We start from the raw sequence: 25,642 nt of genomic DNA, 5'->3' as shown, positions 1-25,642 counted from the left end.
TTTTCATTTTGCTCACTGTTGACTTTCCTGTGACCTTACGGCCATCCAAGTTGCAGAAAAGTGGCAGTGTTTTTTGTTCAGCACATCCTGAGTGTTGAGACAGCTGCTGGTCCTCAACCCAGTGTCCTTCACGTTATACTGGCCTTGTCAACACCGAGCGCCCCTCTTTATAGACGGAGCCAGCAGAGGTCAAACTTTTGTTGAAGGGACCTATGGCAGACGGCAGGAATGTGAAGCCCACAGCTGGTTTTTGGACTGTTTCCTATATTCTCATTTTAGTGCTTCAGTGCAACCACATGTCCGGTGGGAGGTTATCTGAGGCTGATGAGTGGAGGGATGGCTGTAGTTTGGCAGGTTCTGATGTGATTATGTGTTTAATTATTTCAAGGTCGGGCAGGTATGGGAGCCCATTCCTGCCAAGTAAAAGATGAAATATGTATATAAAAGTGAAGAATTTGACTTATTTCATCACTTTGACAAAGAATCTTACAAAGTTCTTACAAATCTTACAAATTTTGACTCACCTATCCAACATTTTGACTTACGTTGACTTATTTTCTCACACCATTGAATATTTCTCTCAGAAAGTTTGACTTCATCACATTGTGATGTATTATCTTAAAATTTGGAACTATTTCATAATTATGACTCAGTGTCTCATACTCTTCACTAGATATTTCAGATTTCAGACAATTTTGTCTCAGAATATCTTGTATCTATCTAGTATCTTGCAATTTTGACTTATTTTCTTATAATATTGACTTGGCTTCTCACTTGATTGTTTAATGTCATGGTAATAATTTTGAAATAATTTTTGATTCATTTTAAATTTCTAATTCATTTAAAATTATTTTTGCTTGCTTATTTATTGCAATTTTGTCTTAGAATAAACATTTTGACTTAGCATCTCATAATTCTGACTTATTTTCTCATAAGTTTTACTTAGTATTTCATAATATTATTATAAGAAGAATTTTAAAAAAGGGTTTGACCTATTCTCTCAATGCTTTTATTTTGTTGACTTACTCTCAGGTGATTATGTCAGAATTTTGACATCTCAAAAAATGTACGCATTTTCTCATATTTGTGACTTAATCATTTTATTTTAGTATCTCATAGTGTTCACTTAACATCTCATATTTGTGACTCATCTAATAATTTTGCCCTTGATTTTTTTAAAATCATTTTGAATCTAAAAAATCAGACTTACTACTTCACAATTTTGACTTAATGTGTCACCCAGTTGACTTAATATTTCATCATTTTATCGCATAATATTAGGAACAGGTTTAAGGGAAAAAATGAGAAGGGGAAGGTTTTTATTTATTTATTGCATTTCAAGAATAAAGTTGAAATTTCAAGAACAAAGTCGACCTTTCAGTATTAGTGTCAGGTTTAAGAAAAATGAATTGGAAGAGGAAGTTATTTTTGTGTTGCATATTGAGAATAAAATCAAAATGTTGAGAATTAAGTTGAAACACCAAACCCTTAAATTCCTTGTTTGTGGGATTCTTTTGGCAAATAAACTCTGCCAAGCAGAGCAGTGAAGCTGATTGGAAACTTAAATTAGTTGCATACATACAAAAACATCCAATTCTTTACTTTTTTCCTGTTCAGAGTGGATCGGAGCTCCACCAAGAAAATAAGTGAGGTGGAAGTGCAGGTTGGTGGCATGAACTGCGCTACACCACCCACTGAGTTCAGAAGTGTACAGTACAGCAGAGTACAAACAGGGGGCACTACAACACTCCTATATGCATCACTGTTCACGTCATCACAGTGACAGATTGTCCTCTGCAGCAAGACATTTGACAAATGCTTTATTGTTTTGCAAGGTGCCCGCTGGTTTTGTCATTATCACCCCATTTCTTTTCAGTGCAGAAAAGACCAGGAAAGGTACTTAGGGGAGTGTTGGAGTACTCAGAGTTAACATGGTGGAGACTAATGGCTTAAATATATGTCCCCCTTTACACCTCACACCTGACCATCTGGGGTTCTGCAATACTTTTAAACTGACATACTGCTCTTTGTCAAGACAGGCTTTGTTTTGCAACCTGTAAAGGTTTAAAGTTGCAGCTCATACTTTATTTGCAGTGCACATAAATGCACTGAAAAATGACAATCCTGCTGTCGTATTACAGAAATGCTTATCAGCTTATCAACTTTTATGTATGTTAACTAGCTGACACCACTTTTCTCATCTTGCTGAGCTAAACAACTTTGGGAGATAAAAGAAAGAGAGTGGGCTAAGATAAGAGACACAGTCTCCTCTGTTTCCAGCATACATTGTGCCACAGCAATAAGAGGATTAAAGTCAGCTAACACTACTGTTGGCCACTCTTAGCGAACACTAACATACCTGTTGATTAATATTATCATTACTGTTAGCAAGCATTGCCATAAGCTGCACTTAGCTAACACTACTCTTAGCTACTGTTGTTGAACACTTCTGTTTGCCACTGTTGCCAAACACTACTGTTACCTACTGTTAGCAAACATAACCATTAGCTACTGCTGGCGAACACTACCGTTACCTACTGTTTTTGATCACTGCCATTAGCTACAGTTGGCGAACGCTACAGTTATCTACTGTTAGTGAACATTGCCGTTAGCTACTTTTAGCTAGTTATTAAGTAAGATACTACCTGGTAACAAAGTGTAAGTTACGACAGCTTGGCAGTTATCTTAAAGTTAGGAGAGTTTAAATGAGGAAGCTTGTTTAATGTACCTAATATTCAGTTGTAAACATTGTTATAGGGAGTATTCATCTTGTTTTTCTTTTTTTCCTGATCAGGTCCTTACCCTAATTTCCACAGTTACCAAAACAGTTTCTGTAATGCGGCCCATGTAGAGTTTCTTGACGCCATGCTGTGATGTATGAGCTGAAGCACAAGTAGGCAGAAACCATTATAAGTATCCAGACCACCCTCAGTGACTGAAGCGTGACCGCAAAGACACAACAAAGCAGAGAAATCACCCTTCTCTCTGCAGCCGTTAACCAGTGTATCTATTTGAGAAATGTCCTTCGAGGCACCGGCGTGCTGGTGTTTAGGAGAAGCTAGGCGCTAATGGGAGGCTGCCTTTGCTGTCCATCTGTTTGTCAACCCCTGAGAGACATAGGAAATGAGCGGTGGTTGAGACACATGCCTGTACCCCGAGTGTTTGTTTAATACATCACAAGTCACGAAAGGCTCTTGGACGCGTTCAAAGTTATTTGGTTTCCCCCCGTGGTGCTCAGCCTCTCTGATGACAGGATTGTGCCACAGAGAGGGTGGTCGGCCTTCCCTCCTGGAGCCGAGGCTGATTTGGGGGGAAAATAGGACACAGAAGTGCTAATAATAGCAAAATAATGCGGATGGAAAATAATATTTTCCTCTTTAAACAGATTAAGGGGTTGAAAATGGGGGGGCATAATAGTAGAGCCTGTATGAGGTCAGATTGAAAAAGAAGATGTGAAATCTTGTTTTTTGGCCTCCCAGGTTGACTCAAGGAGAAATGCAAATAAATAGAGCTATCTGTGTCTGCATGGTCAGATAAGAGCCAGAGGCTATTCATAGCTTGACTCTCCTTGGTTCCCCCTAAAGATAACTGACCTTCTTGCACCATACCAGTGTCTTAAGATATTCCCTCCTTCATTGTCTACACTGAGACTGTTTTGAAAGTTGTACAGTGTGTAATTCCACATTTCTGGATCTGTCTCTAGGTTGTACTGTATTTTTCAGAAGCATTTGGGTCAGCTGGAGTCTGGTCTCCTTCACTGCTGTGACGTGCTCATTACCACTCACATCGCCCAAAGACCTGCTGTAAATCAGTTTCAGTGAGGTGAATTATTAACCGAGGGCATCACATTCCTTGTGCTGATTCAGCCGTTCTCTTGATCCCACCGAGACCAGACCTCACTTTTATTTTCATTTCTTCCTCTTTATCTGCTCAACTGGTTGTCAATCAGCCTGATGATTGGAAGTCACAGCTTGCAGTTCTCTCCTGCACTGACCATGTTTGCCGCTTTGAAACAGTTGCAGTATACAGTTGCAGATAAGAAGGAGTTTGTTAAGGGGGACGGCCCAGTGCTGCCTCGACAAGACTGTTGTGAAAGTGTCGAGCTTGTAGCAGGAATGCACTGACAGGTCTGAACCTGAACTTCCGCATTAAGCAGGAAGAAGACAGAGAGCCAGATGCAATCAACATCAGCACACCCAAATCTGCCTGCATATGACTGTTTTTTTTGGTTTGAGCTGTATTAGACGATATTTTTAAGGTGGAACTGATGTCCATAAAGTTTTTATCTTGAAACCAACTGGTGAAAAAAGGATTAATACATTTGAAAAGGTGAGTTACACATCTCTTTTAAGTTGGATGTTGTATCTTCAGTTAACGGTGAACACCCAGCGCTGCTTTCCTCTGAGCGTACATGACTGACTATTGTGTATAAGACGCTTTGTTGTTTTTAGTTGTTGAGTTTCATTTAACTGGTGATTTAAAGCCTCTTCAACACAGACTTGTTAAAATATGTTACAACAGTGCAAAAATGACTGAAAACTGTTATTGTAATCTAAGATGTTTATGTACTCTTGAGGTAAAGATTAATTAAATTGCCATAGTGATAAGGCTTCCATTAGACACATTTTGATATGATGAAAAGCATGTTGTTTCATAGTGTTCTTGTCTGCTTTCCAACTGGGTGGACCTAGCTTTAATTGCTGACTGCTGTATGACTCAATGACCACATGAAACTGATAGGGTTGGCCTCTTGTATTAAAGCTAATAGTGCTGTCATTTTGGAACACTGGAACAGTGAACATTTTGTACATTTGGCTTTTGAGATGAGATTAAATCACATAAGAATGAACTGAAATACATAGAGACTGTATTGTTGCAAGTGTCCATTCAGAATAACAGAGTAAAAATCATTTCGTTGACAGGGTGTTGTCTGTGTTTGACTGCCGTCAAGTTAGAAAATCTGTAATGTGTGTTTAGAAAGACTGTCTTGTGACTCATGTGCAGCAGGGATTTTATGTTGCTGAAGGATTTTTTTCCATTTAAATATAATTTTCTTCTTCAGCAAACATACAATCTTGTGTATTGTTAAATGTCAGTCGTGATTTGTGGTTTTTGTGTCCTTTAGCGTTTTGTTTCTGCTGCAGAGCCCCTAATATGCCCACTTAACAGTAGAGTACATCCACCTCCAGAGGTGGAGAGTATCAGAGTACAAATACTTTGACACTGTACTTAAATAGAGTTTTCAGGTATCTGTACTTGAATTTCTTTTTTTCTGACGACTTTTTACTTTCACTCCCTACAGTTTAATACAAATATCTGTACTTTCTACTCTTTACATTTTCAAAACAGGCTTTTTACTTTAGTTTGATTCCTTGAAATATTCATCAGTGCATATCACAAACGATAGACATACCAAGACGAAAACAGTGTAGTAAGATGAAAACAATACAACAAAACAAAAATGACAAAAACGATGTAAGAAGACAAAAAGCATGTTAAAAAGCATTGTTAAAAAGATCGAAACAAGACGAAAAACAGTCTAAGATATAGTGAGACCGAAATGACATAAAGACATAGCAAGACAAAAACAACGTAACAAGATGAAAACAATGTAACAAGACATAACAAAAAAAGATGACATAAAAGATGTAATAAGACAAAAACTATGCAAAAGTTGTAGCAAGATGAAACAGACAAACTTCAGTAGAAGTGTCCTCAGAGGGCTACTTTTTACTTGTATACTTGTACCTTTTCACTTTTGCTTGATTAGAGGAGATGAAGCAGTACTTCTGCTTTTACCAGTCTTTTTTTACACAATCATCTGTACTTCTTTCCCTAGCAGTTCCATAAACATATCTATGGAAGTCCATTTCTGCCAGTAAAATTTTTTTACCACGATAAATTGGAATTATAAGCTAAAAAGTCTGACACAAAATTATGAAATAAAAATGATGACCTTTTATCTCATAATTATGACTTTGGGAAATGGGCTTCCAAACACATCTGCCAAAGAGACCCAAGTAAGTCTGAGTAAGAGAGGGAGTTTCTGCATGTTATGTTATGGTAAACATGCTGTGCTCCGATACGGCCACTTAGAGTTGTTGCCTGGTTTTCATTTTCTTGCCATGCACATGTGTGTGCAGGCTGAGACATATATTTGAGATTATTTACGGGGGGAATCATTTTCTAGAGGAATGTAGGATTCACTTGCATGCTATATTTTTGTCTTTTTTATTCCTTTGAATACCAGAAGTACAGTGGTGTGTTTTCATAATGCATTGTTTGGGTTTGGAAGGACGCCAGATTTCATGCCCGAGTGTTTCCAATAATATTTATGAATGCTGACAAAACACATATTTTCAGAGCGGTTTTGTGGAAAGAAAATAGAAACGATGCAAAGAGGCAGCAGCATACTTTTACGATTGTAGTCTTTTAAGCTGCAGCACTGTCCAAAGTAACTTGAATATGAATCATGAGTTCACAAATATAAACTTTGTTTTAGAGTTTGAGGCTAAATGAAATTATCCCATTATTTCTTCCATCTCACCTTACTGAGGACAATCTACAGTTGTCATCAGTTTGTAGAAACATGTTCGATTTAAAATGGAAAACTGAGTTCACTTCAGATCGTGTTATGCATCTGTAACGGTTCTTTTAAATAGCGTTAGTCATGCTGAACTTTCTCTTCCAACTATGGAGGTTCTCCGGTACAACTGATAAAAATCTTTTGCATGATTTCACAACAGATCCATGTCAACCCTGGTATCTTGAGCCAAAGGTATTACAGTTTTTTTTAAGGAATAGCAGAATGGAAATAAGCTTGTTGGCTTTTTCAGTCAACAAGAAGAGCAATACAACTGTGTCTGAAGTATTCAGATCCTTCACTTAAGAAAAATTTAAGTACAAGTACATAAGTACTGGCAGCTAAATGTAGGTAAACTATTAAAAGTACTGGTTTGGCTTCTCTGACTGACATATTCTTATACATGATGTTACATTAGATTATTAATAGTGAAGCATCGGTGTGTGACCAGCATGTTACTGTATTAGCTGCTGGAGGTAGAGCGACAACTACTTTATGTAGTGTTTTATATACAGAGACACCCGAGAAGTCTGAGGGGTTGTGATGTGATTAATAGCAGAGGAAAAAAGTAAAAATAGTTCTGATACACAAAGATAATAAGATAAGATAAGGTAAGATAAAATAGAACTTTATTAACCCTGAAGGAAATTCTTGTGCCAGAGATTGCTCAAAAACAGTAATGTAACTGGTAGCTAAAGCTGTCAAATAAATGTAATAAAGTGGACATACAAAGTAGCATAAAAAGGAAATACTCAAGCCTATAGTAAGTACCAGTAGCCCAAAACTGACCCTTTTTTTTGCTCTGTGCTCCAATGACAGTTGACTAAGCTTTGAACAAACGTTCTCCATTCCTGCTAATTAATGATTGTTATGCATTAGCTAACTTGCTAGCTAGTGTTTGTTAACATGAGCTAGCAGTAGATTGTAGATGTAGATTGGTTCGCTAGTTAGCTGGAGTTTTGCTAGCATTAGCTAACCTAAGATATGAATATAACAGGAGAGGAGACATTTGATTGAGGCCATTTTCAAGAAATATTGAATTTGAGCCAGGGGACAGTTAGCTTAGCTTTGCATAAAGACCAGAAACAGGAAATAAGTAGCCTGACTCTGTTTTTTGTACAGATTTAACAAACAAGATATAATCTGTTATTTAGTGAGCTTTAGAGGTGCTGGCAGGCAGATTTTGTATGTTCATACAGACACAGGCTAGCTGTTTCCAGTCTTTATGCTAAGCTAAGCTGACAACATCTAAAACCATAACTTGTCATTTTTACCTTTTTATAAAGATTAAACAAGGATGATAAAACATGTTTATTAGTCAGTTTTAGAGGTGCTGGTAGGCAGATTTTGTCACTTGTGGACAGGGCAGATTAGCCGTTTCCCCCGTTCTCAGTCTGCAATGCTAAGCTAAGCTAATTGCCGCCTGACTCTAGCTTCATATTTATTTAAGGACAGATGTGAAAGTCGTATCAATCTTTGTCACTGCAAGAAAGCGAAAAAGGTTATTTCCCAAAATGTCATACTATACCTTTAATTACATACAAATAGGCTACACTGACAATCATTCTAAAATGGTGTTAATAACACAAGCGTAAAGTTTACACCTGGTCTGTGGTTCCTTTCTGTGTGCTATTGCACTGTCACACCTTCAAATGAGAGCATGGAAAAAAAGTACTTAACTCCCTTAAGCGTACTTTACCACTTGATCAAGATATGAATAAAGTTGTGTATTTTTATATCTGATATCTTGAGCCAAAGATGGATAAATGTGTTTTAATGTAAAAGAAGTGACTATAAATGTAGCTTTCATAAAAAAATAAATAAATTAAAAACTGCCTCCAGCAGAAGCCTGTTGTTTTCAAGGTCTGACTTATGTTACACTCACCCTCTCCAACTTCTCTTTACTGTGACAGAGTTGGGAGTGCTCCATTTGATGCATTTGGCCTCTAAAAGCAGCTGACCCAAATGACACTAATTTTTTCCCTGTGCGACTTTAAAAATACACATTGAAAACAGCATCAGACGCTCAGTGTTTACGTGTTCTGTGTGGTTGTTAGTGAGCTCACATGGTCCAAAATCAGACTGGAGATCTGTTGTATTGTAGTTTTCATAACACAAATCAGGAAGAGAAGAGGAATGAAAATAATTAAGAAGAGGAAATAATAAAAAATATTAGTGTTAGTGTTTTTTAGCAACTTTTCTTTTGGGTCTGCAAGCACTTAACGTTGTGTTCTGTTTCGCCATCATGCAGAACATCACATAAATTAAGTCAGTGGAAACTGTTTTGGGCCCGTTCAAATGTGACATCATGTGAGTGAAGGAAACTGTCACGTTGAGTTTGTACGTGGCTTTTCGTGTCACCATTTCCTTTATGATTTCAACATTGCAAGTGGCAGGAAACTTACCACTTCCTCGTAGGGGCAAACCATTCGCATAAAGGGGTGTAAAATGGAGTGGGTCTACATGCTACAGCAGTTAGAAAGAGCCATGCCTACCCGTCACATGGAAATTATTGCCTGACGATCACAGAAATGTCGTCTTTGAAAAATTTAAATACTGAAAATTTTTATCTATAAGCTGCCCAAACCCGTTTTTGGCAACGGATGAGACACAGACATCATTTCTTATAATCTTTAAACCACAGGCTATACCCTTTGAAATGTAAGTGCAACTAGAACCATAAAGGGTTCTTTGATTTGTCCTCATAGCAGAAACTTTTTTGGTTCTCGGTAGAACCTTTATTTTTTAAGGTTCAACTTGGAAATGTTTTAGAGAATTCTACCTAGAACCCAACATTGAAGGGAGAGCTTTTTATATTCAAAAGAGTTTAGCTAGAACCCACCAAGAACCATTTTATATTATGGTTAAGAACCTTTGATGAACCCTTGGAGAGCATTCTTAATGGAACCCTCAGTCTTACAAGGAACCCTTGCCCAGCCCTTTTTTTTAAAAACAGGGTTCTTCAGAAGCAAATGGATGTGGGTAGAACCTCAGCCCTCCAGGAAGAACCCTGTTGGAACCCTTATTTGTAAGAGTGAACATACACATGCCATGTGTGAAATGTTGGAACGATATCGATCCAGTTCACATTCAAATGAGAAACATCATGTCACAGCACTGTATGAACTCTTGCCTGGAACACAATCAGTCACTCTTGTCTCTTCCACATGGTGACGGAGGGTTTCCCCCGAGCGTGTTGTACTTTGCTTTTGATTAAATCCCTGTAAATATTTTCCTTTATTCCTGCTGGATGTAAAAATTTACTAAACAGATTCCAAGCTGTGATGAGTGAAAGCAGTGAGTAACACTTTGTTAGAGATAATATTTTCATATCTAATGTACCATAACAGCAGAAAAACAAAGTGAGACCGGAGGCTTTGTTACGCAAACGTTAATCTGAGGGAGAGAAAATCTCATTGGTTGAGTTAAACCAATGAGATTAGGGGGTGGGGATAATTTAAAAATGCTTTGTAGAGTAGGTTAGTGGCTAACACTAAAAGAGAGGCCAGTTAAAGTACACTCCTAGAAATAAGAGTAGAAACAGTTCTTTCTGAAGGGCTGAGGTTCTACCCAGCGCCATTTGCTTCTTAAGAACCCTTTTTTATGTTCTTTGTAAGAGAGTTCAATTAAGAACCGCTTTCATCCAAAGAACACCCAAGAAGTCCAACAGTCCTTAGAGAACTCTTTGATCAGGTCATCAGGGATTCTAGCTGTAACACTTCCTATTGGGAGAACTCTCTGAAAAGGTAGAATGAAACCTTTATAAAAGGTTCTACCAGGAACCAGAAAAGGTTCTGCTATGACGACAACCTGAAGAACCCTTTATGGTTGTACTAAGCAGTTGTATGTCTACTGTAAAGTGTGTGTAGCCACTATTACTCGTGTGTGAGGTATGCAGAATTTAGCTGGTAATATTAACCACACCAAAACCTTTAGATAGCCATTGGCCTATCTCAAGTCTGACGCTACTGCTGAATATGACCACATTTCACCATTATGCCACAACTGAGCTTTAGAGCTTGGCAGGCCCGTGCTTTGCAGTGTCTTAGCAAAGCCACATGTTCTTACTGTACAATCTGAAGATAGTATCGCTTATATGAGGACCATATTAAAATTGCTAGGATTATTATTATTCTTTTGCTTTTGCTTTGTCCAAATGGGGTCATTTCTGAGGGGCTAAAAGCGCTTGAAAGCTCATGAAACTTGGCATATGCGTTGGAAGTGGTGAAAATTTACATCTGATATGGGTCTTAGGCACGTACAAAATTCGGTAGGTACATGTATCATGTCCAGACTTTGAAAAATGCCTCTTGGAGCCATAGACTAAAGCCTACAGGACGTCAGCCATTTTTGAATTTATTGTGAAACTTTTGCACTTGATCTTGCCATTTCCATGCCTTGTATTTTAACAGCCTCCTCTTGGTTCCTTTTTTTTTTTTATTTTTGGTACTAATCTTTAACACAAGACTACATCAGAGCAAGATGCTAATGTCAGTATGCTAACACAGTCACAGCGACAGCTGACATTGGCATGCTAACATGCTGAAGCTTAGCAATTAGTTCTCTATGGTCACCTTAGTTTAGCATGTTAGCATGCTAACATAATGTTTATATTCACCATGGTCACCTTAGCTTTGTGTCTTAGCATTCCAGCATTTGATCCTTAACCAAAGTATTGAACAAAGTGGGAGACAGAAGTCAATCAATCCATCCAAATAGTTGTTTTAATCTGGACTAAAATGACCAACTGACTGTCTTTGCCATCTATAAAATTCTATTTTAAGAGGTAAAATGACACACCAAGTGTCTTGATTTTAAAAAATGGCAGCTGCCGGTGTGACTGAAAAGTCTGTTATTGAAACTCATTAACAGCTACACAACCACAGGCAGAAGGCAAAACTTTCGTGTTCGCAAGTGAGCTGTCTTTCAAACACTAGGCAGGGTGTTTTTGTGGTTATGAGGCTCGTTCTGTTATTCAGCTTTGACCAGCCAGTACAGCAACTGTGCTTTCGCTTGCAATAGCCTTAAAGGGACAGTTCACCTCAAATTAAACAATACATATTTCCCCCTGGGCTGCAGTGCTGTTTATCCATATATATTTTTTTGGTGTGAGTTACAGAGTTTTGGAGATATCTGCCGTAGAGATGGCTTTCTCTCCAGTATAATGGGCCTAAATGGTACTAGTTGTGTGGTGTTCAGATAGGATAGATCAGATAAGATAAGATAATAATTCACAGACCTTGTTGTGAGCAGTTTCATGGAGGAACTACTTTATTTCAACTTTCACTGAAGCTGTACAGTAGCTCAAATACAGCACATTACATTTAGTGACCCATCTAAGCACCTCTGTACTGTAAGTGAATGAACTCCCACTGACACCTTCCTGCTACTGGTCATGTTCCACTGTAAAGAAAACAGGGACTCTGTTTTGACTGCACATTCTAGCCCATCATAACATTTGCTCTGAGAAATGGGAAGTCAGGTAATACATGTGTGAGAGACAGCTGACTGTAGCTATATAATTACAGATGGAAATCTCAAGTGAATCTTCAGGAGTTGTTTTCTTGAAAAACACAGCTACCCCAGTCATTCCAAGGACTATTTACACTGAAATTATTAATCTTGATAATGCTGATATTTCACCTCCTACATCTACTGTATGTCTGTGTTAAACTATATAAATCTGTAGCAAACAAGCTAAGCATACTTTATACTGTCAGTGGTTTGTTATCCTTTAGTCAGATTGTTTCAGGGATATTGTTTTGCAACCATGAAGTATTCTAATTTTATTTTTTTAGCATACAGCTTTTGAAATGAATTGGTTTAATTATTATACATAATGATTAAAACAAATATTGTACATGATAATGATGTTTGGAGAAGCAGCAGAGGTCCTGGTGTAGGAAGTAAGCAATGTACTGCAGTGGACGGGGTTAGCAGCAAAATGTGTTTTAGCCACCAAAAAAATCTGAATCTCTTCAAGTGTACACTATGTTTAAAATATTTTCATCACTTTACTTTGTCATCAGACAGTCTTTTCCAATGGAAAACTAAGCTATAAGCCAGATATTGCTCTCAACCAAACCACATAGGCGAAATCAGTCATTTTATCTCGCAGAACTTGGGAGTTGCTAGTCCACCACTGACTCAATCTGTTAGTTTGTTTGTCTTATTATGTCGCATTGGTGTTTTAAAAGGTCAGTACTGATTCACCAAAGTCCCACAATAATGCAAGCAAACTAACCAATCGAAGCAGAAGTGGACCAGCTCTTCCTTTACCCTGCAAGATAAAATTATGGTTTTTCCCAAAGGAGTCTGACAACTTCAGAGAAAGCTCATGTAACGGCACTTTCCCAACAGAAAATGCTGTTTGGCGACGAGGTAACGCAGTGAAAATATTAAATATTAATACTAAAATATATTTTGATGCTGAGCCTGTCCACAGCAGTACATTGCTTACATTCCTACACCAGTCCTCCTGCTGCTTCTCCAAACTGGGGTTGCGCTGACTGCCATCTACTGAACGGCATGCACTGACTATGGATAAATACCTCATACAACCACACTTATCCGAAGTATCTCTTTAATCACGTTATTGGAGTGAATGCAGTAATGAGTTGGAGGATCTATGGTTTAATATAGACTGCAACTTGGTTGAGCTTTTGTTAAATTCAGTATCAGTGAAGAATGCATTTATAAAAATGTTAAAATCCTACCAGTTCAATGACTAGATTAAAATCACTACAAAACATATGACTGTCTGTCAATTAAGAAGCAGATTTTAGGTTTGGATCTGACAGAAAATACAAAAATGAATGAAATAATATTGCACTCTTGACATGAGCAACAAGACACGACAAGTTGTGGTGAAAAATGAATGCCTGGGAGTTATGCATACATACTTTTCTTCCTTCAGTCTGGGTTGGAACTGTTTTGCAAGATAACAGCTTCAGGGAATATTTTACAACTGCACACACTTCAGAGTGAAGCTGCACTACTGAGTCTCACCGCTGGCTGTGTAACATACATGTGTGCATGTGTATTTAACATTTGTCTTGCCAAGCAGATTTTCATTCCATACATTCCTTCACTGTCATTCGTCATGACAACCGTATCCAATCAATGAAAATTCTTTCTTTCCTCGCAGCACCAATCGATAAAAGGTCATTGATAATGCAGGGTACCTCAACAGTGGACAATCAGTTTTAGTCACATGTTGAATTAGTTTACAGTCCGATCTTTGAGTATTTTTGTGTTTAACATGTCTGTTGTTACTTTCAACAGATGGACGACATCGATGCCATGTTCAGTGACCTGCTGGGGGAGATGGACCTCCTCACTCAGGTGAGCTACAGCAGTTGTATGACATTAACTATAAATGGTCACAGTTTTATTATAGTACTATTTTACCAAATTTGGCTATTATTAGTACTTACTATGATTACTTATTATTATTGCTTATTACTCATTGTTATGTAGGTAGTATTTAACTTCATTCCTGTTTAATTTTGAGACAGAAAATTAATACCTAATTCTGGTCTTAATAATATAATGTAAAAGCTATATTGCTACTATTGCTATTGCTAACCCAGCTACTGCTGGGTTAATTCCCATAATGCAAAAGAGTCGTGTTATGGGACATAAACCTTCACTTTTTGGTTTTATTTTGTTTCTTATTATTAGCTGTAAGTGGGTGCCACATTTTAAAATGATTTTGCCCCTAACGTAAGTCTATAGATAGATTTTATTATCTCAACTTGCTAACACACAATATAGCCTATATCTTGTGTTTAAAGGAATAGTATGTAACAATTGCATCCAAAAATGAGTGCTGCAGTTCAAACAACGAGTATAGACAGTGTATTTAATAGGTTGAAATCCTATTAAATATAAATCTACTGTTAAAGCGAGTTGTTTCCCCCTGTCCCCTACTCCCTGGACTCAAGGAAGCTCAGGCAGGCTGCATGAACACTGCAGGTGCACAAGACAAGCACAACATTGTGTCCACTGCTCTTAAAATAAACACTCTGGAGTCTGCCTGCCAAAGTTAATTAACACATTGTTCAATTTAACAGTTATAAACATCTGCTCCTTCTACAAGGTTATTAATGACTTCTTACGACTCATAAACAGATGCTTACTCATTTGGCAAACATTTGGCATTAATATGAACTCTAATTAATAATACATTTAATCTATGATGATGTGTCATAGTCATTTTATGATTTGTGGATTTCTCCTTTAAAACAACAAACGGTAGAAAAATGTTCCTTGCAAACCCTTTGTTTTTTTTTACCAGCTGTTTTCACAGGTGAAAAAGAAAAAAATGAGGAACTTACATACACACGTTGTTAGAAAATGTATCACCAGAGTTGTTTTCTCACTTTCCTCTCAGTTTCCTCATGCATTGCAACAAACACTTAACACAATACACTTTTTCCAGACTGCCTGTTGTTAAATCTCTTACCTTATAACTTAAATAGACTTTTCTTCTTTAGAGACAGATGACAAACTCACTAAAACCCACCATCGATCACTGGGACACTCTAGACTGGCGAGCACAACAGACACCGCGGGGGGAAACACTCCTTGTGGTCATCTAACAACCATAAATTACACTCTCTTTTGGAGGGGAGGTCAAATGGCAAACTCATAAGGCAGCTAGAGATTACACATTTTTTTCTTAGTGAAAAGCCCTGCTGATCACTTTGATGTTGTTTTCCCAACCAACCAGTCATTTTAAATCACTGCCATTTCACCAGGGGGCTTAATATTACACATAGAAGCCCTGTTAGGTGCAATACCTTAAAACAGATGTAAACATTATACTTTCTTGCATAATGTTTGAGGACAGTTTATGTTTCAGAGCACTCTGAATGTGTTGTGGATTAACTCACTGAGCCTCTGGGGGTCTTGTGACTGTGCACATATTGTATTCATGCTCTTATAAACACGCTGCCTTGTTCATTCTTCCCTGCAGAGTCTCGGTCAGGAAACTGTACCTCCTGAGCCTCTCCCCAGCACCAACGAGGAAGTCAACTTCTCCATCGGTTTCACTGACTTAAATGGTGACTTAACATTTTGTCTGTCAAGTGTGTAGAAATACTACCACAAAGAGCTGTGTGTTGTGTGCATAACTTACAACGCTGCAGTTGTGCAAGGGCAGGATATACGGCATGTTTCATCAGTTATCTAGAAAATGATCAAAATTGCTGTGAGTGGTAGTGACGTAAAGTGGCAGACAAAGAGCATTCAGTTGCCCTGCAGTGTGTCTGGCTACTGTTCAAGAGGTGACTTCAGATGAAGATTGAGGTCACTGTGTGTGCTAATTACTCTGGCACTTATGAGCTGTTGAAACAAGCAGGTTAATGTAAAAACAAGGTTACTGCAACTGTTTCCCTTTTGTCTATTTAGTAAATATGTAATTAAGTACTTCAGCCTTGTCAGATCAGGTTTATCTATACAGCCCCTCACCTCAAATTACTTTGCAAAGTCCAACCTTCCTAAATTGACCTCAACGATTGATCAATTAATCACAAAATAAACATTTCCTAATAAGAGTAAAATTCTCCAACCAAGCCAGAAGTGGTGCTTAAAGTTAAATGTTAACATCAGCATGCTAACAAGCTCACAATGACAGTGTGAACATGTTAATTTTCACCCATGTAGCATGGTGATGGAATAGGCGATGTCTGTATCGGCGGGTTTAAAAGAGTCTTCTGGTGTGTTCCAAGTCACAAGTGTCAAGTCTTTGCACTCCAGTCCCAAGTCCTAAACTTTGAGTTTTGAATCCTAAACAAGTTAGAGGAGGCAAGACTGTGGACTACTGCAGCGCTGTGTGTCAACTCGCTGTCAGAGAGAAGACACAGCAAATACAGTGCAGCTGGTACCAGAGTTTTGATACTACAAAAAAGAGTATTGAAAGTATTTCAAATATTCAGTATTGATATTCAACGATGCATTGATATTTTTGACAACACCACTTTGGATCACAAATACCAGCCTCATGGTGGCACTTGAGGAAAAGTCAAGTGATCACCAACGTCTGTAGATTCGTCCTCTGTAGATCATGAACATCTGTGCAAACAATTCATGGCAGTCTGTTCAGTAGCAGTTCAGATAATTAAGATTAGACCACAAGCATCACCCTGTCAGAATGACTTTGCCATCCTAGGAGCAGTGCTGCTAGCATTTCTAAAAATGCAACCTTTAATAAAGAGTTTATAAGTTGTAAATACTGTCTTAATAATGGTTAAGTAATGCTTGAGCCCAACACCAGCAGCCTTTAATCCTTGTGGAAGACAAAGGGAAATAAATGGAAATGAAATGAAAGAAATCCTTTCATTTTTTATTACATAATGTAGTGAAAACACAGAGAAGGGAACTTGTACAAAATGAAAGTTCTTAATACTTAAAAGAAAAGCATGAGTAATTCTGAAAAAAAGGAAATAAAACATGATCTATGTTTCAAAACTTTAAAAAGTGCGGAGCAGTCAAATATGTATAAAGACAGGCAATACCACAGATAACTGCTTCAAAGCATATTTGACACTTGTCTTTAATATATATATATACTGTACCAGTCAGACTGTTTTGACAAATAAACTGATTTTTTTTTTCTAACACCAGAGTCCCTTCAGGAACTTGAAGATAATGACTTGGATGCTCTCATGGCTGATTTGGTGGCTGACCTCAGTGCAACAGAACAGAAACTTGCAGCAGAGATACAAGGTCTGAAGACGCCATCACCAACCACAGCAGATCTGCCACCGCCACCACCTAAGGGCCTGAGCATACAACCTGCCCCCGCCCTCGCTTCCCCAACATCACCCGCGAGCAGCACCAGCAGCAATGTTAGCACCCCAGCTTCCTCCGCCACCTCCCCTCTACCACCTCCTCAGTCTAAAAAGCCAACAATGGTAAGTTTACAAGAGAATAAGAGAGGCAACTAAAAAAGACTCAGCAAGATGAAAAATTATGTAACAACACAAAAAAAAAAGATGAGACAGACATGCAAGGGATGCTCAACTGGAGAGAAGTGGAGGTTAGTTTTGCACAGGAGCAGTAGATAAAAATGTCCTTCGGTTGGTGACTTTTTACTTTTATACTTTGACTACATTTCAGAGTCTGTACTTTTTCACTTTTACTTGAGTAAAGTAATTGAAACAGTACTTCTTCTTTTACCAGTCTTTTTTTTTAAACAAGTATCTGTACTTCTTCTTGAGTACAGTGTGCGTGTACTTGCCACCTCTGATGGTAAAGTGCTACAATAACGTATGTCACATAGTGAAGAAGAAAAGAACATTATTAAGCTCTTAAGATACAATATGCAAGAAACATGAAGCAGAAAGAGGCAATAATGTCACAATCTCTGTTTTATTGGTGGCGTGTCTTGGGTTACCACGAGAAAGTGCTGTCTGAGCTGTGCGTGACAAGACAGTATTACAACAAAAACATCACCGGTTCCCAGCGTATAAATTTCTTTTCGTCTTTGTAGAACTGGGAAGAGTGGTATTCTCTTATAACAGTTAGGACGGTGAGATCATGGCGAAGTTGTTGCTGGACGGAGGCATCTGTTACAGTTACAGAGACTCGTGAGGCAAAACAGGCGAGAGTCTGTCTGGAACAGATCAAACACATACAGCCACGAGGCAGGAAAGAGTAACAGGATCAATACCTAAGGTTGAAGGAGAAGGGGAGTAAGCTGTGGTGGTGGCGGTGGGGGGGTGAAGCCAGACGGGAGCTTATTGCTTTAGCAGGACCTGTTACCTCATCCTTCTGAGGTAAAAACACCAGCTGTGCTGAGGCAGAGAATGTGTCATTGTTAGGTAGAGACGTACAAGTTCATTAAAACTGCTCTGTAGGCAGGATCTTTATGTGAAAACACACCTGACTTATAAGCTGAAGACATAAGGTATCATATCCCTGCTAATTCAGATTCCAGTAGATTGGATATAATGTCCAAATGAAACTCTCCAGGTATTAAATTAAAAACTAAATTAACACAAAAAACTACACCTGCTGAATTGCAGTGTTACATCAACAGAAATGAACTTGCCACAGTTAGATCTGTTCCCCTTATTGCCTTTAGCACCCTTTTTACAGTTTTTATCAACTGTTTTGGCTCTTTCTTTGATAGTCTTAATTTTCCCTTAATGTTTCATGGCACAGCACAACTCTGTTGCATGTCTGCAAAAGGTGGGAACTCACCAAGGGCTGCAACTAACAATTCTTTTCATAGTCGATTAATCAGTTGATTATTTTGCTGTTTAATTGATTGATAGTTGTTTACCTATAAAATGTCAGAAAAAAATGTTGACCAGTGTTTCCCAAAGCCCAAGATGTTGTCCTGAAACGTCTTGTTTTGTACACAACCCACAGATGTTCAGTTTACTGTCTGAGAGAAGTAAAGAAACCAGAAAACATACTCTTAAAAATTACAAGACTGTGCAGTTTACTGATATCAAAGGTAATTTCTTGACACTGATTTTTCCAAACACTATGATAGGTATACTAGATTATAACTAATGTTGGATGAATATCTGTTCTTCACTATAATGATCACTATATATTATTATTTTTTCCTATTTAGGAGGAAATCGAGGCACAGATGAAAGCAGACAAAATCAAGCTTGCTCTTGAGAAGCTGAAGGAAGCGAAAGTGAAAAAGGTAAGATGACCAAACCTTTAAGTGTTCTCCTCTAATCCTACATCCGCTGGCAACAGGAAACTTTAAAGACATTGTGAATTACGACTACATGGACATCACTGTAAAAGGACGTAATGTCCAAACGTAGTGTGCCTCTTTTTCTTTTCTTTGGGAAGAGCCATCAATCAGAGTAATGAATGGCCACTTTCATCCAGCCAACGTCCTGCAGGACAGCACGATTTCCTCTTTGAGTGATATGTGGACACTTCAAAGCAGTCAACAAGAGCACAGACATGTGGCCTCGCATGCAAAGCTTAACATCAGGATCTGCAGTTATATACAAAACTAAACCAGTTTTATGCCAACTGCATACCATCTTTTCATCATAGGAGATGTGACTGATAATATAAATGTGTTATAACCTATATGGGTCTAACTGCATTAAAAGGGTAGTTCACATTATTTTAAATGGGGTTGTATGAGGTTAGGTTGACCAGGTGTCCCACTTAAGTTGGGACTGCACATCATTTTTATCCCTTATTCTTTTATCATTTTTATCCCTTATTATCCCACATATTGTGACCATGCCCCGCATTTTGATTGGCTCTAATTTTCGAAAGTCAAACCACTGCAGGACAGATGACTTCTTTAAAATCTGTTTTTTATCCACAATGCTGTAAAGAAAGCAGGGGAGGCTGTCATCACTGCGCAGGGCCAAGTGCAGGTTAAGCTGTCACCATATTTGCTGCCAACCCTTCACCAACGGGAAACAGTAACTGCAAAGTCACAGGCTGCGCAGATTTAGATGGAGTGTGATAGAAACTACCACAAAGAAAAGGAAATGTAGCTTCAACAAAGACTGGGAAACTACTTATCTATTGTTCATTGTGTGCTACTGAATCAACCAGAGGGCAGAGCACAGATATTTTATAAGCTAAGGGGCATCATTTCTATTTTTCCACTAGCAAATTTAAGACTACCTTTCAGCATTGGTAATTTATATATCAAAAAACCAATATCAGTTTAAGTATACAATTTATTTAGAAATATTTCACTGCTTTACCTTGCCGTCAGACAGCCTTTTCCAATGGAAAACTGCTGCTATAAAAGCCTAATCTTGCTCTGCCTTGTTCAACCAGACTTCTTTAGCAAAAACAATCATTCTAATCCGCAGAAGACGGGAGATGCAGGGCTACCTCTGTCTCAATCGGTTAGAATTGTTCTGCTTCTGCATATGTAATCCTCTGCTTCTTCAAACTGGGCTCTTGTTGACTGGCATCTATTGTAGGTAATATACTGACTATCAATGCAGCCTCACTTCAAATAATCAAAACAATCCTTTTAATGGCTGTTTCCCTGTAAGATAGTAATTGTAAATCTTAAGGGAATCCTTGTGCGTGTGTGTGCACATATGAGGAAATACAGACCACGGGCCACTCTCACAGGAACATCTGCTCAAGGTTGTTACCACAGAAGAGCAAGGTGCTATCTCAGTGGATTTCAGCAGAAACCACGGCTGGCTGAGGCTTCTAAGTTTCAGATAAAGCCACTGGTTCCGGACCATACTTCCGTCATGGATTGTGCATGTTGAAGATACCTACCTTGCATCTGGAAGTGCTGTTTAATTTGATATCCAGTGACATTTCATTCATCCACATGCCAGATCCATATTGTCTTCCAGAGGAGGTCGAGACAGAGTAACATGTGATCTCACACTAAATCCTCTTGTGATAATATCTCTGAAACTCTCATCTTTATGACACAAGACAACGCGACTGGCTGACCTTGGTTCTTTCTGTGAAACTCCCCGGCTTCCCAAAACTGGATTTGTTTCAGATGAGAGGAAGTGTGAAGCCATATGAGCCTGCGAGGAAAGCACTGCTCCACTCCAGAGCAAAATTAATCTCAGCCAACTTTGTGTCCGCCAGAAACAGACAAATACAATGGAGAAGAAGTTACTAAAGAAAAAAAAAAGCCAAAGAAGTTAAGCAGAATGGAGAAACAGAAGCGCTGATGCTCCAAGTCTTCCAGCTAACATTAGACAACAGAAACCACCATTTACTGTACAAAGCCTGTAATTAAACTGGCAAAACAAACAAGCTGTGTGTGCTTCCAGGCTTGATTTGATGTTACACTTCAGAGACACCTGCTGCTGTCCATAACATGTTTAACTTCAATCTGTCAAGCAGATGACACAGAAACAAACACAGTTCAATGAATAGTTTGAAGCTTTGTGAAATAAATGTATTGACTTTTTTGCTGAGAGTCACATGAAAAGATCAATATTATTCTCATATATGTCCATTAAATAGGCCTACGAAGTTGCAGCCAGGAGACAGTTAGCTTAGGTTTGTGTAAAGACTGGAAACAGGGAAATAGCTAGCCTGGCTCTGTCCAAAGGTAAAATAATCTACCAGCGCCTATGAAACTCAAAATTAACCTGTTATTGCCCATTTGCCTAATCTGTACAAAATGATAGTTTGTGGTATTAGAGGACATTATGTTGTCTATCACGGCTTTACTTTGCTAAGCTAATTGTCTGCTGGCTGCTAGCTGCAGCATCATATTTACCATGCAGATATGAGAGTGTTGTCAGCCCTCTCATCTAAGGGTGCTTTAACACCTACGTTGTTTGGCCCGGACTTTGACACTTTCCTGTGTGATTCAAACCATAAAATATAGGTGTGAAAACTTTGTTTTATCACAGTCGGGACCAAACAGCCAAACCTTGGTCTGGCTGAAAGACATGGTCTGTGTCTGGGCTAGGTCTGGTTTGTTTCTAGTGTGAAAACACTTAGTGGGATGGTTCTGAATGTTGGACCAAATACAGGAGGTTTTGGCAGACTAACCTCAGGACCACAGTCCGTCGAATTTATGAAGTAGGAAAAGTCAGTAGAAAAAATCTCCCAAACGCTTTTCAGTTGATTGTGGAGAGGAACTGAACTGAACTGACAGCTTAACACATAAAAATGTATACAGTTTAACAAAAATAGGAACCTTGGTTTGGACCTTGATTAAGGTGTGAAACTCACAGCAAGCTCAAGTTCTCACTGGTTGAGTGTGAGTATTTTTGCCTCTTGTTTGTTATCAAAAATCTGTCAGTAACGCAAAGTAAAATAAAGTTGTATTTTTTTTTTTTGACAGTTGGTGGTGAAGGTGCTGTTGAACGACGGCAGCTCTAAGACTCTGATGGTCGACGAGAGGCAGAACGTCAGGGAAGTTCTGGACAACCTGTTTGAGAAGACTCACTGTGACTGCAATGTGGACTGGAGTCTGTGTGAGACCAACGCTGAACTGCAGCTTGGTGAGTTACTGCAGTATAGCATCTAAAATACTGTACCATGTGGTTGATGCTACACAGCACTATGACTACATGTGTAAAGTGCTTTACAGATCACTAACAATCTCTATAATAACTGAAGCAGACACAGTTTAAAAACTGAGGCCCATGCACTCAAAAATAGAAATGATAAAACCAGTAAAGGAGATAAAAGACAATAGAAATAAAATATATAAGACTATAAAAAACAATTCATACATTTCAAAACAAGAATACAGTAAATCAAAAAATGACAGGAAGCCGATCTAAAGACTTTAAAATGTGTTCCTTCCTGCTGGTTCTACTCAGCACTTGCACAGAAAACTTCACCTGATTTATGACTTCTTTGGGTCGACCAGAGAGGAGAGCATTGCAGTCGTATGACTGTTGGATTTAAGCGTGCATTAGTCTCTCTCTATATTGCTCTGAGGGAAAAATGATCACATTTTGGCCAAGTTTTTTAGATGTTAAAAAGCTGATTTGGTGACAGATCCCACATGGGATGTCTGGTCACCTTAAATGTGTGGCTGGAGCCAGCAGCCGGTTAGCTTAGCTTAGCACAAAGACTGGAAAAAGGGGGAAACAGCTAGCCTGGCTCTGTATAAAGTTAATCATTTATTAGCACCTCCAAAGTTCACTGATTGGGTTGTTATATGCTGCCATAGCAGTCGAGAGAGTGGCTGTGCAACTTGCATAAAACCCGAAGGGCTGTATCTAGAGACAGTGTTTGGTTTGTCTGTTCTTGGCTACTGTAGAAAAATGGCGGTAGAACAAGGTGGCCTCTGTGGAAGAGGACAAGCCCTTTGCAGATAGAAACAACTCATTTTAAGGTAGCAAAAACACAACAATTCTTATTTTCAGGTGATTAAACACTAATGAAAACATACTTATTAATATTATAGTACATTTCTGCCATATTCTGCCAATAAATTCCTGTAAATCTTACACAGTGACTTTAAGTCTTCAGTAGCATAAATGGACCAACACATTCTTCGTTTTGGTCTTTAAATGGAATTTTTTCAAAAATAAGAAAAATATGCAGTAATTCCAGGGCTTATCTTTCTGATTAAGTGTTTCACAGCTTAACTGGCTGCATATAAAATTACTTCAATATAATTTTCAAGCACATTATTATTGACTTAGATTTTATTGCTCACAGAACTTAATGACTTTACCATCCGCATCTCATTAAAACAGCTCAAGAACAGAGTAAAATGACTCCCCGTTCATGATACTTAAGATTGGTTCTTATAAAATCTGAATTATCTCCGTGACAATCTGATGAAGATGTTAGAAAACAGAGAAAACAGGTGGCAATGAGAAGAATCTGAGAGTCCAGCAGCTGAAGTAAATATAGCACAGACAGCTCAGACGGAGGATTGAGATCATAAGGCTTCTATTTCCGCATGACAGGGAGGATGACTGACAGTGTCCGATACAGCAAATTAAACCCACCTGTCTACACTGTGTGTGTGTGTGTGTGTCAGAGACAGAGAGGGTTACAGAGAGTATAGGAGGGAGAGAGAGATGGATGGCAGAAAGATCAATGTTTCATTGTGAGCTCGCTGCAGTGTGGCTGCCATGGTGCCAATAAAAACACAGTTCATCGTCTGGACCTGAATGAAATATCCCACCCTGCACATTGTGTGTGTGTTTAGTTGACAATCCATACAAAAGCAGACTGAAGGCTTATATTGTTAAGGTGGTGGTCTTCATTACCACCGGTCTGTTTTTTTCTGGTTCTGTTGATGTATTTGCTGCCCAGCTCACATTTATATCTGTTTTTATATCTGTTTACCAGAAATCACTTGTCAACAGAGTAGTGTTACCAATAGTGTGACATCTTTTTCTTTGTGTTTTTTTTTTTCATCATTTCAGCCGCTGCTGGAAATGTGTGAACAAGGATTTTTAATTTTCCCCTGAAAATACTTAACTAACTCAACATGTTCAAAACAACAAATCTCTCATGAAATGTCCACGTATTGAACCACTATGGTGCTGTTTCAACCAGGCAATAGAATTAGTGAACGGAGCCTCTGTGATGTCACCCATTGGTTTGTGGACTTCCATTTTGTCGCCTTGAGGTCGGCATTGCAGGGGTCGCCATCTTGGGTCTTTGCAACCCGATCATGCGCAGTACCAACGAGAGCATGGAGCTGGTGGCATACTGCAACATTTTACATGACTCTTTTTCTGTCTGACAGTAAAGATGATATTACGCCACTGGTGCAAAACAAATGAGGAAATGTGTATCCTTTTGGTCAACACAGTTTATTTTTAACCAAATGATAGCCTGTGTTTAAATTAGGTGTCTGACACACAGATGGATTTTTAAAACCTATGAACCATGCAAAACTTCTTACGTTTAGGTCATTTGACTCATGAGCATGGGGGAGGACGGGATCTCGTGTCATCTCTGACTAACGAGGCAATATGACAGCTTGACTTTGGAAACTGTTTGAAACAGTTCATTTTTAAATGCCTGTACCCCCGTGTTAACGCTCTAATTGCTGTACATCTTTGCCGACCTTTAATCTCTATCAACAAAAAGCCACAGCGAATCATGCCCAGTAAACGCCCACAACACTGGGGAAGATTTCACCCATGTGCTCACCATGCACACCACCGAGACGCACCATGTGGTTAATGCAGTTCAAAGGGATTTTTACTCCTAATAACTCTCTCTAGACACAAAGTCACACCATCCATTTAATGATTGTAATAGTCAAACTATGGACTGGAACCCTGGCAGCAATTTATTTAATGCCTACCTCCACCTCGGCTGCTATCCTGTAATCGAGGACCGTGGCTAAACTACAGTCAAATGCCCAGTACATGATGGAGATGTATGGCAGTGAGAGTGTGGGTGGGCAGAGAGGAGGAGGAGGAGGAGGAGGAGGAGGAGGAGGAGGAGGAGGAGAAGGAGTTGGAAATTGCCCTTAATGTGTTTTCGAGGTTTAGTGCCATTTAAAGTCCTTCCAGCAAATGGAGGCTTGTATTTTATTGAGCCCTCCCTTAATTCATCCCACTTGAAATAGACAATTGTACAGCTGTGAAATTGACTTTGAACCGAGCTCAGCTGATTTAAAGA

General features: G+C 38.7%; 1 protein-coding gene across 1 annotated transcript in view; it reads left to right on the top strand.

The window, feature by feature from the left end:
* The first annotated feature begins 4,042 nt into the window (after nucleotides 1-4,042).
* Nucleotides 4,043-25,642, top strand: part of apbb1ip (amyloid beta (A4) precursor protein-binding, family B, member 1 interacting protein) — a 32,155-nt gene continuing 10,555 nt past the window's right edge. The window contains exons 1-6 of the mRNA XM_084746828.1: nucleotides 4,043-4,329; nucleotides 13,868-13,927; nucleotides 15,564-15,651; nucleotides 17,213-17,502; nucleotides 19,176-19,253; nucleotides 22,377-22,536. Coding sequence (XP_084602954.1) covers nucleotides 13,868-13,927; nucleotides 15,564-15,651; nucleotides 17,213-17,502; nucleotides 19,176-19,253; nucleotides 22,377-22,536 — 676 coding nt within the window. The 5' untranslated portion in view covers nucleotides 4,043-4,329. The remainder of the gene's footprint in view (nucleotides 4,330-13,867; nucleotides 13,928-15,563; nucleotides 15,652-17,212; nucleotides 17,503-19,175; nucleotides 19,254-22,376; nucleotides 22,537-25,642) is intronic.

This window comes from Lutjanus erythropterus, chromosome 21 (genome assembly GCF_056507025.1).
Source record: "Lutjanus erythropterus isolate fLutEry1 chromosome 21, fLutEry1.hap2, whole genome shotgun sequence".
Taxonomy (NCBI): domain Eukaryota; kingdom Metazoa; phylum Chordata; class Actinopteri; order Lutjaniformes; family Lutjanidae; genus Lutjanus; species Lutjanus erythropterus.
Note: the sequence above shows the minus strand (reverse complement) of the source record. Positions and strands in the feature narration are given on the sequence as shown.